Source organism: Phycodurus eques, chromosome 19 (assembly GCF_024500275.1).
Source record: "Phycodurus eques isolate BA_2022a chromosome 19, UOR_Pequ_1.1, whole genome shotgun sequence".
Lineage (NCBI taxonomy): Eukaryota > Metazoa > Chordata > Actinopteri > Syngnathiformes > Syngnathidae > Phycodurus > Phycodurus eques.
The window spans coordinates 6,490,812-6,503,967 of record NC_084543.1 but is presented as its reverse complement, the minus strand read 5'-3'; the positions used below and the strand labels follow the sequence as shown (position 1 = coordinate 6,503,967).

Here is a 13,156-nt window from a genome sequence, read left to right as displayed (position 1 = left end):
TATGAAAAATGACTAATATCACAGAATCTTCATGAATCACTAACAGTAGCAGTAGAAGACGTCTATTCTTCTTCATTTGTGTCTGCATGATTGAACAGTATTATACTGGCTCTCGGTGGCCAAGGTGGGCACACCAGAAGGATCAGCAAAATTAATTGGATTGGAGCATTAAATCATGATACAAAAATGTAACTTTTTAAATTCTATTTAATTATGTTATTTCTCCTTGTGGCACGGTGAACGACTTATTAGAGCGTCTGCCTCACAGTTCTGAGGACCGGGGTTCAAATCCCGGCCCCGCCTGTGTGGAGTTTGCATGTTCTCCCCGTGCCTGCGTGGGTTTTCTCCGGGTACTCCGGTTTCCACCCACATCCCAAAAACATGCAGGGTAGGTTAATTGAAGACTTTAAATTGCCCATAGGTGTGAATGTGAGTGCGGATGGTTGTTTGTTTGTATGTGCCCTGTGATTGGCTGGCGACCGATTCAGGGTGTACCGCGCCTCCTGCCCGATGATAGCTGGGATGGGCTCCAGCATTCCCGCGACCCTTGTGAGGATAAGCGGCTCAGAAAATGGATGGATGGATATTTCTCCTTGTGAAAAACAAGATTTCATTTATGGAAAAGATGATGATTTGATTTGAGGGCTTTAAGTTACAAGCATGAGCACAGGACAAAAAAAAACTGTATCTCAAGCCATCACTTATTCTTAATTGTATACTTTAGACACTAGAATAGTCGTATCAGTCTCGGAAACGAATATTTTCTATATAATACCAGAGCTGGAAATGTATAAATTCAAATATCATACTTTTCCATACTTGCGTAGAAATCCTGCATTCATCGCACTCTCCCCGCACACCTATTGACACACACCACGTCTTATACGCAAGGCCTCCCCTTTCGCACACACACACACACACGTTTAACACCCACCATCATCACACCGCAAGTCCTATTTGGCGGTCACCCTGTCGGCCAAGGATGCAGTCTGCAGCCCGGGGAGATGTTTGTGTTTGCACACTTTCTCACACACCGGCGCTGACTGAGCACAGCCGCGAGGGGGGCGAAAAAAGACTTTCTACTGTGGATTTGTTGAAGCTTTTCAATGTGGTGCTGCTGTCACTCAATGGCGTACGGAATGAATGAAAGTGAAAATATTTGTGTTTATTTATTTACTGACTTTGAGTGCGCGGATAAAAGGTGCACTGGCAGAAAATAGGCAGGACAAACTATCTGAAAACGATCATTGCTGAGGCACACGCACGTGTACATTTATCGTACACATACACGCACACTCACACACTCTCATGCACTCTGACATTCATTTCATCCTCACCCGCACAATCTCACAAACTCTCTCTCTCTCACACACATACAGAGTTACACACAATCACAAACTCTCACTTTTCCGCCACACCAACTTTTTTTAAATAATCAACTAGCCTTTTATTTTATTTGAGTTTTTCTAATAATGTCTCTGTCATCTGCTATTTCTCTAAGCGAAGCGGTAACACATCTATTAAAACTGAAAATTGTATTTGTGTAATTGCTGGAATTTCAATGGTGAAAAATGATTTGATAAACAAATCTAATCTGCGATTGGCTGGCGACCAGTTCAGGGTGTACCCCGCCTCTCGCTCGAAGATAGCTGCGACCCGCGTGAGGAAAAGCGGTACAGAAAATGGATGGATGGAGGGATGGAAACAAATATAATGAGTAGCTTGGTCACAGAACAAATACAGTGAGTCGTGAGTTTGATGGGCGCTATCCGTTGTACAAACGCTCAAAAGCCAAACATGCCAGTCACACGATTTCTCACGCTGGCACGCACACACGACGACATGCACAAGAAAGGCAGCACAAGTGTAGGTCATCCATGGGTGAGTGAAAGCTAGAAGTACTGTTTTTACTTGTGGTGGACACACATCAATTTCAAGGAAATTGCTCGCCCCATTATTGGAAAGTGTTACCGGAATACCAATTAAGGGGGAAGTTTTTAACCTCGCAGCACACAAATAAACAGTCTTCCCCACTCCTCCCCCTTATTAAAGGCAGTGTCAGCGCAGACAGAGAGTCTGGAGGGGGGTACAGGGGAGGCCAAGCCGGGATGGAGGACGGGAGGCCCGGGAAAAGGGAGGCGAGGGGACAGGAGATTTGGTGCTCTCAAAGAAATGCTTTTGGCCCTCCTTTTGTGCCTGAGGGCCCAAGACCCTGAGAACCACTCGAAAGCCAAGCTCTAGCCCCGGCTCGGGCCCACTCAAGGCTAACCCCGACAGGTAGGGATCTGGTTGACAACTAGCCGTATCCTGAGCTGCAACTGCAGCGGGTTAATTAAGGGACAGGTCAGCGGAGGGGAAATAGAGAAGGAAATGCGCGCGTATGCCGATTGGGCTGATAGTAGAGGAAAAATTGGGAGGAGGAGAGGAGGAGGGCACACAGGCACGAGGGGGGAGGAGAAATCAATAGTGTTTGTTTTGTACTGGCTTACTTGGAAAAACACGCTGGGTGCTAAAGAAAATAAATGAGTGGGAGGAGGATGTGAGGAGAGACGAGCAGAGCGGAGTGATTGCAATCAAACACTTATCAAATGAAAATAGAAGAGCTTTCAAAAGGCACAGCAAACACAGACTTGTTGGAACCACCGAGGTCACGTCGTCAATCCTGGAAGAAACTGCAGAGACACCTAGACACGGTGCTTCTTCAGCCTAAAAAAGTGTCTAAGCTAGCGGTGGTCAAACTGGGGTCCCGGTATGCGCAGGGGCCCGCAAGCCATTGTTTTGGTTTTCACAAAATCATCATAAATAAATGAGATTTTTTTTAAAGTCCATACCTATACAGTATATAGGGACAATTACTCATCCCTACCTTAACTTGGGGCCAATTAAAAGCGCTGATATGATTGTGACATAACACATAAATTGGATATTCATGCATAAATAAAGATTTTTATATTATTATATTATTACAACAAAATGGGTATTAGTACAGGAATAAAGTCATTTTTTTAGAGAATAAAATGTTGAGAGAATACATTTGTTTTTAAATTCACTTGTTAAAATATGACTTTTCTCTGTGACTGTGACTTTAACATAGTATCTGAGAAAAATACAACTTTATTCACGAAATAATCCGACTTTTTACACCAACAAAATACATCATTGTTCTTGTAAAGGGTACAACCTTTGTTTCTTGAAATATGACTATTTGTATAACACTACTACATTTTTGTTTGTTTGTTTTTTTTAAATCTAAAAAGAAGGAATTTGTAAACGTAACATTAAACTTTTTTCTCGAAAATAAACGATCCAGACCAGCTTTCCCAAAAAAACAACAATTTTGTCTGTCTACATGTGTTGATGCACTGATTAAAATATCTCTTGCTTAAAACATGCAAGCAGACTTAACTGGGAAAGGCAATAAAGACCTTGAAGCCAATTTTCTGAATTATTCACTATCTGCCAAACTGCTGCTTGTTGTTTAAGTGAGTTCAGTTGAGTTCACTGCCAGCATACAGCGCTAATATCTCAAATCGCTCTTAAGTCAAAGCAAAAGATCTGCCAAGACAGCTCGAAAGACTCTGTAGTGGGGTCACTCATATCTCAAGGCACCTGTGTAGGCAATTTTTTTAATCCCCACGGCATTTTGGATTACATATGGTAGATGTGTTTATTTGGCATTAGGATTATGAGAGGATCCCTGGAAAAAAATTATCCCCTGAAAGTGGTCCCTGGACCCAACATTTTTTAGAACTTCTCTAAACCGCAGATATAACGGAGATGATCTGGCAATACTTAATCCAGAAGTGGGTGGTGAAGTTCAAACAGGTACCTTCTCGTGACGCTTGATCCGACAGACAGAGCCTCTAAAACGGGACAGAGTGTGCTCAAGTGGCTCCGCGGGGTCTAAGTCAGCGAGCTCGTAGGCATGCGAAATGCCCTCGCAGAGCCCGTGTGTCAGCCTCTGTTTGGAAAAGGGCTTGCCGAGAGCCCCCTTCATCAAAAGCCACCAACAGCTGCTGAGAGGCTGCATGTTCCACACAACGTGCTGGAGCGCACATTTCACTCTTTAAGGGACGCTCTGTTTTTGACAAGTGGTTGAAATAAAACAATGTTACCTATTCTGGACTGTCACTGAATTGTTTTACATATTGAACTCCGAGGTTCTCCCCCCTCGCTTGCGTGAATTTTCTCCACGTCATAGTGAGAAAGCAACCTCGAGTCCGGTGGGAATTGACTGAATGCTGTTCTGGTGTCTAACCCATGATTATTTAATGAAGAGGAGAGGAGAGGGATTTATACAAGATCATCATAAGTGGACTCCTGACTCTGTAATCCTCTGCAAGAGCTTCCATGTCAGTAAAAGCAACGATTGCAAGCGGAGGCAGAATGCTGGACGATGACAGAGAGCTGGAACAAGAGGCAGGTCGACACATCGTTTCGCCGGTTGCCACTGGCAACTAAAGAGGCACCGGAAAACATTCCCATGCAAATTAAAATCCCCTACAACAGGAGTTCATCCATATTCGATGAGGTCTGCAATTTTTCTGAAATGTTAGCGAGTAATTAGTTTGTAATCACACTTTAGTCGTGTCCATGGGTTTTCACTCAATCCTGTTACCCTAACACATTACCGCCTTCTGAAAAATTTTGAATATTTCACAAGTCACATTGTCCAAAGGAAGAGGCTTCATTCAGATCCTCTGGAGGCCATGTCAAGACCAAAAGTAAGTTCAGTCTTTTTGTTTTCCTGTACATTTGATGAGATTTACACTGTGACTGATATTTAAACAATTGTTTTGTTGAATAACTGTGTGCTTATCATCAACATATTATTAGCATAAATGGCGTGGCCATATTTCATGTATTTGCTCAATCTATACTAAAACTCATTCCGGTTACTTTCAGTCCTTTTACTCAAATGAGGAGTTTCAGTACAATAAAGCATCCATCCATTTTTTTATACCGCTTATCCTGTTCAGGGTAGCATATGCCAGCTGACTTCGAGCGAAAAGCTTGTTTAGTGGTATGCCGTGGCATTTTTCCTCATGTAAAATGTGTGCCTTGACTCAATAAAAGTTGGGAAACTAATAGTCCTGCTGGGCCACCAGTTCACAACCCCTACTCTCAAACCCAGACTCAGCAGGGGATAAATGCTGAGCGCAGGGGGAAAAAAAATACATAAATACATTTCTTTAACTTGTCACAATGTGGCCAAAAGCCCGGCTTCTCCTGTGCGCTCTCGTGTGTTTTCGTCACCTGCTGTGTCTTCCAGTAAACGTTTGCGTAGATAATGGATGTCAGTCGGCCATTCCACAGACTAACTAACTTTGGCTCCGGTGGCACTTAGGGGGCTGTCTAGCTGTTTAGTCACCTCCGGATGAATGAGTCACCAGTGAGAAACCTTCATTGCCATCCAGGTAACAGTTCTCACACACATACACACACACAGGCATAGAAAAGGATTGACACGAGCACAGCAAGAGTCTTGCACGGGCAAGGAGGACTTCTGTTTGGTGGCAGTATGCTGCCACAGTGTGGCCAGTAACAGAATGAACACAGTTGGCAGTGGTGAACGCAAATGCTGATGGGAGTTGGGATAACTAGAAGCAAATGAGAACTTTAAGAAACACAGTATTTAATCAAGCTATGGTAAGATAATATCACTTTAGGTAAATTGCTAGGTGGTATAGCTTCCTTTACAACTTAAAAAAAGTGGTTTGTTTGTTTTGGTTTTTTAAATACCATTTCCTCATTGGGGTCACAAGTGAGCTGGAGTCTATCCCAGCTGGCTTTGGAGAAGAAGTGGGACTGGTCGCCAGCCCAATAGCAGGGCACATAGATCCCCAACGACAACTACAAATAAATAAACAGCAACGGTGTCACAGTGTTGTAACCCTTAAGCAACGGCTCTTTGAACACGAACAGTGCAGCAACACATGTCCACAGACAATATAACATATCTCGCAGGTATATATTCTTTATCCACTGTGAAGAATAATCTTATACTGCTCCCAGGTGGCCAAGGTGCACTCACCAGAAAGAGCAGCACAATGTCCATCAAATGTAAGCAAAAAATATTTTAACTCTTCACATTCTATTTCATTATGTCATTACTGCATGTTTTTATAAAGTATTTTTTTGTGTGCGAAATACAAATTACAAACATTTTTGTCATTTTTGGGAGGCTGGACTGGATGAAGGGCATTTCCTTTCATTTCAATCAGGTAAGATGATTAAAGATCCGAGAAGTATTTTGAGGTCCGAGCGCGGTCATGGAATGAATTAAACTTAACTGCAATAAATACAAACAATCAGAAAATAATAATAATAATAATAAACGACCAAACTACAGCTTGTAACTTGAACACAAAAGTCGTGCACTTGAAAGTCAAGATACCAGCATAAATTAATTTTTACAGTATAAAAAGTAACTCCAAGTACACTGTAAAATAAATAACCAGGTATGATAATGGATGGATGGGTAGATAACAACTGGCAACAAATTAAATCATACATATTAAATGGCCAAACATCAATTTTTCTCCTTTTTTATGTTTTTGACAAGCAACCTAGGATTTTAAGCTTATTATTGCATTGCATAACTCTTCCTCGCAGTGGATAAGGATAAGCTAAATGCAAATTCGAAAATCCACAGTACACCAGCGCTGGTGTGTTGATCTTGGACAGCTGAGTCTGGATTTGTGAACTAAATCAGCGCTGAAAGTTTTCTTAAGCACTTTGGCGCACACCCGCGCCGTATAAGTAACTTGAGCTCATCAAATTTAATTGGGAGTCTCTGGCCAAGTAGCCGCAGGAATCTTCCACCCGTCGTTTGTGGTCCTGCTTCCCATTACCCCCGTGAGGAAAGACGACAACTCTGCAATGACTGCAAGCGAACGGCATGGTAAGTCTGCAAAGGTAAGAGGCAAGAAATGAAAGGAAGGAAAGAAAACAACTTGGAGGAGTTCCCAGCGACTGTCGGTCCTTCCACTGGCTCCACGCGGGCCGTATCATCAGGCTAATTACTCAAGTAATCATGGCGCTAATGCAGCAAAGGCCTTGAGGCTGCACTCCTGTATCCTGTTTCAATTGAGGCCACTGGAAATTGGCGGCTTGATGGAACAGCGGAGCCCTGAAATAACTGACAGTGTGCTGCCCGACATCTGCCCTGTTCTGGAGTGCACTTGAACTAGACAAAAGCTGACATTTCCATTAAGGCTCAACGGGACCCCCGAACCTGGCAAAGCACGACCATCGTTATCATAACTCTATGCTGATGTGTTGCTATAACGACCGGGTCAACTTTTGACTATGACTATAATCAGAGAATTACGTGGCTTAAACCCACCCCAGCCCCTTTTATGTCACCCCACTGTTGCTGTTAAGAGCAGTGCACCACTATTATTTAATGAGCCACATCATGCAAAATGCTATTTTCTTCATTGAAAAATGACAAGGGTGATAATATAATAACCTTCTTAGATTTCAACTTTCTACTTTTTATTTAATCTCAGTGTAACATTGCATTTGAATGCCCTAAGGCGGGACAAGATATGAAATTGACAGAAATATTCAGGGGAAAATACACCTAAAATGGTGTGTTTACCTTCATTCAACCAAGGCACATATTTTACATTACAAATTTAGCTCACAGCACAAACAAAAATGTCACAAAAAGTATATACACTGGACTCCCGCTATTCGCACCCAACCGCAAATAGAAAACTCTGTGAACAACTGACTCTCATTCTAATTACCATGGAAAAAAAAAAAATTCTGAGGAAAAAAAAAAAGCGAACAAGGATCAGCTCCCCTTAAAAAACGTGAATGAACAGGTGTTTTCCTTGACTTCTGCGGGCCTTGAAGAATCGAAACTGTCCTTAAGTGTTCATTTTTGGCACAGTAACTTGGGACTTGCTTGAAACTTGTTTAGGACTTGAGACTTACGCCTATGTGACTTACCCCACCTCCTGTTTCTACTTTGTGCCGATACCTCTGCAAAGCCAATCCAATATCACCAATCTATCTATTTAGTATGTCTGACTGCCTATGAAGCGTGGGGTTGAGGATGTGTGATCACACCGAGTCTGTTTTTCTGACAGAATTAATGAATCCAATCAAAGTGGGCTCTCAACCACGGGGAACAACTGACATTTCCCGTGAACCATTCAGACAGCCCACGACGTGCTTAAGATCATTGACGTCACTGGGCCAATTGTGCACCACAGAGAGCGGCGTGCGTGCGTGTGAGGATGTATGTATATCCTCTAGTTAGATATGCGTCCCGTTGGGGTCTCCTGTGGGGCTTTTTTGTTTTTGTTTTTGTTTTTTTGTTTTTTTAATCTCGCAAAAAGGAAATGATTTGCTTTGCCTCGTATTCATGACAACTTATCAAATGGCCTCCTCTGGTTCAGTTTTATAAAAAAAAATAAAAAAAAAAAAATGCATGAGTCATCTGGAAAACCAGCGTCAGAGTACGCAAACAGTGAGTGGCCCAGCAAAGTGCTGCAAACAAGCGTGACTAAAGCTTTATATGTTTACACCCATTCAATCAACAGCGATGATACGGCGTGTGCTTTCTTCGCTCGTGGGTTACACTAGCAAGTGTACTCACCCGGTGTTGCAGAAACTGAGGCAGAAAAAAGGAGACACATTCTCACTAATTTTTCATGGCGGTAACATTTGCATGTCACCACAGATCCCTGCTCTCGATTAACTGCTCACAGGAAGGAGAAAGTGACAGATGTTTTCCTGTTAATTTGACAGCAAAGGTACTAACAGTGCAGCGTCAGTGTCTGAGTCAGTGTCAACAATGCTAAAAGATTATTGAAAATCATGGTTGTAGCGGTATTAATTAATGTTTAGGATTGTTTTTCAAACTGTTACGGTGGATTGCAATAATATTAAATGTACTTTTTAGGAATAAGTCCTTAGCCTTGGGCTTGCCACATTTCTATTATTCAATGTTGGTCATTATGGTATTACTTTGAGAGCCAAGTATTTTGTTAAGGTGGTACTTGGTTTAAACATTTTAAGAACTTGGAACATTTTATCAAAATGAGAAGAATACTACAATTGAAAACCGTATCGATTTATGCCACTTTCTTGTCTTCTTTCCAGGTAAGTGGAACGAGTTAAAATCAACTTAAACACCAAACTTGTTGAGAGCATAAAGGATTGCAACAATTGTCCTTCATATCAGTGGAGCAAAGTGGCATGACCGATACAGTTACGGCATACAATTGTTCAAAAACAAATTGTGGACAAAATTCGGTTCTTTTTGTATGCGGGAGTGTCACCCTCTACAGACTATTAGAAAGAAAGCAGGTTTATGAAATATTCATTAAGCTTACTTTCATTTTTAACAATCTATCGCCTCAGTACTTGCCGAGAAAAATAGATGGGTAATTAACTGACTCTCGTCCCCTCCATTTTCCAATGAACTGCACACCAGTACACAATTCTATGTTTTTACTTAATTATGTGCCACTGCATTAGTCCTCATTGTTGATTCACCGTGTCTGAGTTTCAGCTCAGTGCAGCATTCCCACTGCTTATGACTGCCAGCTGTTCTCAACTGCAGTTACTCTCGTCACTTCCATTTTCAACGAGGGAACATGCCAAAAGGTGTAAAAGTGATGGACGGCGATGAACTGCTCTCTAAGTATTCCCCTTGTAGTAATAACAAATTGAGTGTATATATATATATATATATATATATATATATATATATATTAAAAAAAAAAAAAAAAAAAAAAAAAGGGAAAGGGATGAATGACGGAGTGGAGTAGACTCCATGACTGAATTATTTCATAAATCAGACCATGGAACAAAATGTGGAAGAGATCAATTCAAATGGATGGCGTTGCATTATCAGGGTGAAGACAGACTCATGAAGCCTCTATCTCAAGAGGGGCTGATAATCTATCTGGAACTAAAGCAATGTATATACAATCTACCAATCGTATATGCTCACTGGTTATCTGCACAACCTAATAAGATCCAGTAAAAGACAAATGTACTTCTCTATACATATGTGGGAAGTTGGGAATGCTAAAATGGTACTTTAAATATTGCCTGTATACTTGGTAAAGGCTTTATTGTGTTTTTCACCTATTTGGGTCTTTTTCTGTGGAACCTATCCCCAGCTGTTCCCAAAATTAAATTTTTAAGGGAAATAGTGCAAGAAGAGTTCAATTATATTAAACTTTTACAGGATCATTGTTTGTTTATTTACATCGTAAACTATGAAATGTAATTATGAATATTTTGGGGAGGGAGTTGTCAATTACTTGCGGATTTTTTGCCATTGGCAGCAGGGCTCAGTCCCTATTACCTTAGGTTGCAAGTCACCAAGCATTTTTTTAACTTTGGCAGTTCTGCTGTATTATTAAATGAATATCTACTTGATCAAAAGTGAGCATTATTATTGCTACAAGGAGGGCTTGGGAAGATGGCATGAGATAATAGAGGAATCAATACTGCAGAAAAAATGGAATACAAACTGTGTGAGTCTCACCCCAAAACAACCGCAGCTCCTAAGATCCAGAACAACCGCCATGGCATTGAACTAATAAAATCTGGTTGGCTGATGAGCTCCTTCAATTCTTTTTCCGCTGTGGAGTCTGTCTTTAAATTGTACTCCCCTACCAGCAATGTGAAGCCTCGTATCAATCTACAAAATGAATTCTGTTTTAGTAACCGCTTTCAACAACTTGCAAGTGAAGATTTCTTCCCGTAGCGGTAATCAATTTCCACAGAAATATCTTGGGTCCATAAACACGTTGCATGTATAACTCAGTTATCCCACATGAGCATAGCCAGCCCACACCAGCGTCCAGTTGCATCTGTGACACTGGAGAACCAATTACAAAGCTAAGCCTGCTAATGGGGTCTTCAGTTACCTGATCCGGTGAGCCAAGGCACAAAAGAAAGGTCTTCAATCTTTAATGCCAATAGTGTAGTTCAAGTATGTTGCGTTTGTCTAAGTCATTACAACCAAAGGCCTGATGAAAAGCAGCCCAAAGTCATAAAATTTAAGCCAGACAAACAACTTGCACAGTTATAGAAACACAGACTACGAGGTCAACCGTGACTCAATGAGGGAACAAAGACATTCTCTGAGCTAAACTGTTTGTACATAGACCATGTCAACAATACCCTAGTTGTTTTTGCGGCAGACGATTCGCTTGATGAAAGATTTAATGGTGCTGACTTCCCGCTTAATGATTCAATTTAAAGCAGCATACATGTCGTCAGCACTTTTCTCAGCGGAACTATCACCAGATGATAAAGAGTGACAAATGTGAAATCAATTGTGCACTAGCAAGTGTTACATCGGGTTAATGCTATCCATCAGGTTTTGGGGTTGTGGTTTAAAAGTTGTTGTCATGTGTGAAAAGTCACCCATTTCAAAGAGGTTTTTATGTTAGTCTGAGGCTTTATATACCTAACATGATTTATGTGATGAGGATGAATGGAAAGGATTAATTCCCACTTCCATTCATTTCAATAGGGAAACATAGGTTGAGATAAGAGTGTTTGGAGATGAACATGAGCACGGAACAAATTGAACGCGGATCTCGAAGCATCACGGTATTTATAAAGTAGCACCATGGGAATACTACCAATTTATCCTTATTTTTATATCCAGTGATGCCCCACCTAGTCGCAGTAGGCTAAACACGAATGCAACGATTCATGCTTCCCCCCGGTCTCTCTATGACACTATAAGATGCAACAAGATGGTACCAAAGCCTTAGCTAACAGAAAAGTAATAATTGGTGTCACGAAAATATTGTTAAAGGCAGGATACATGTCGACTGGGAAAGTTCTTTGTATCTCGGGGAGGGGCTAAAGTTTAGCCTGGGTTGTTACACAGAGTCTTCACCACGTACATTTGCATTATCAAAATCAAATGTTCTGTTAAATGTTCCAATTATTTTAAGGGTATTGTTGTTAAATGTGTTCAAAATCAAATTAAACTGTTTTGGTACCATTGTCTGTGGAATATTTACAATTCTAAACAGTTTAATGGGGCATCAATTACTTTTTGTCGCTAATCGTGGCAGCACTCGGGTTTACTGTATAAATCTATAAGTGACAACCGTGTTTAATGTTTGCTTTGGAGGGCCTTCTGCCATCAAGTGGTTATTGAGTATGATATTTATGTTTCACATCAAAAGAACAGAATGTTACTATTCCATCTCTATGCTTGTATTTCTTTTTAATTTAGCTACCTATTTCGCTATTGAAAGTAGGCACTATGTGGAAGTAAAAGTTCACAAAGCCGTTAAATCTCGTAAAAATGTGAACAGGAGTTCTCAAACTCACAAATTTCCGTTTCAGCTTCGCCTTACTGCTGCGGGCGGGCTTGTCCTCCACTGCAGTCCCTGAGCTGTAGTCGCAGTTCATGTCCAGGTGGTTATCAGCGGAGATGCTTTTACGGAGGTATGCGGCACGTGCCCGGAAGTGAGAAAAGGGCGACTGGGAGCGAGGTCTGGCTTCCCCTCGCTCTGGCTCGTCTTCAACCTCCAAGTCATCCTCCAAGCGCCACAGTTCGCCTGGGAAAATAAAAGGATATTCATGCATTATTCACTGTGAGAAATGGCCTCTCTATCAATGTTGCCACATTTAACTGGATGTGCAAATTCAAGGGGTTCTTTATCTGGCTCACGCTGAACCGCTCCAGAAAATATTTAGTCATTAAAGATTAACAATGCAGTAATTCCCTGCTATTCATGGGGAGTAGGGACCAAGCCCTGCCGCAAATAGTGAAAAGAAAAAAAAAAAAAACGCTAGTAATTTAAGCCCCTCTTAACAATGTTTAGAATTTCCTGAATCAATACAGTGGTGGCTTGTGTTATGCATTACTATTAATGCATTATTAATAATGCATTACAAACATGTTTGTTGTTTTTGGGGAGACTGGAACAGAACTGTTGGCCACAGAACTAATAAAGCTCTTATCTCAAGGCATCATTGTGGTTCAAACTGTAACTATGTCACAAACTATGACCACAAAATAATTTTAACATCATTTCAAACGTCACCTCATTAACATCACACACGCTGAGCGCTGACTTAAAGAGATTGATGCAAAGTTAAGTGAAGCTGTTACAAATGAAAACTGCGACACATTATTGGTGGACTTATT

General features: G+C 41.2%; 1 protein-coding gene across 2 annotated transcripts in view; it reads right to left on the bottom strand.

The window, feature by feature from the left end:
* Positions 1 to 13,156, bottom strand: part of LOC133417916 (ankyrin repeat and fibronectin type-III domain-containing protein 1) — a 135,481-nt gene that overhangs the window by 94,796 nt on the left and 27,529 nt on the right. For both annotated transcript variants that reach the window (XM_061706140.1, XM_061706141.1), the window contains exon 4: positions 12,334 to 12,563. In XM_061706140.1, coding sequence (XP_061562124.1) covers positions 12,334 to 12,563 — 230 coding nt within the window. The remainder of the gene's footprint in view (positions 1 to 12,333; positions 12,564 to 13,156) is intronic.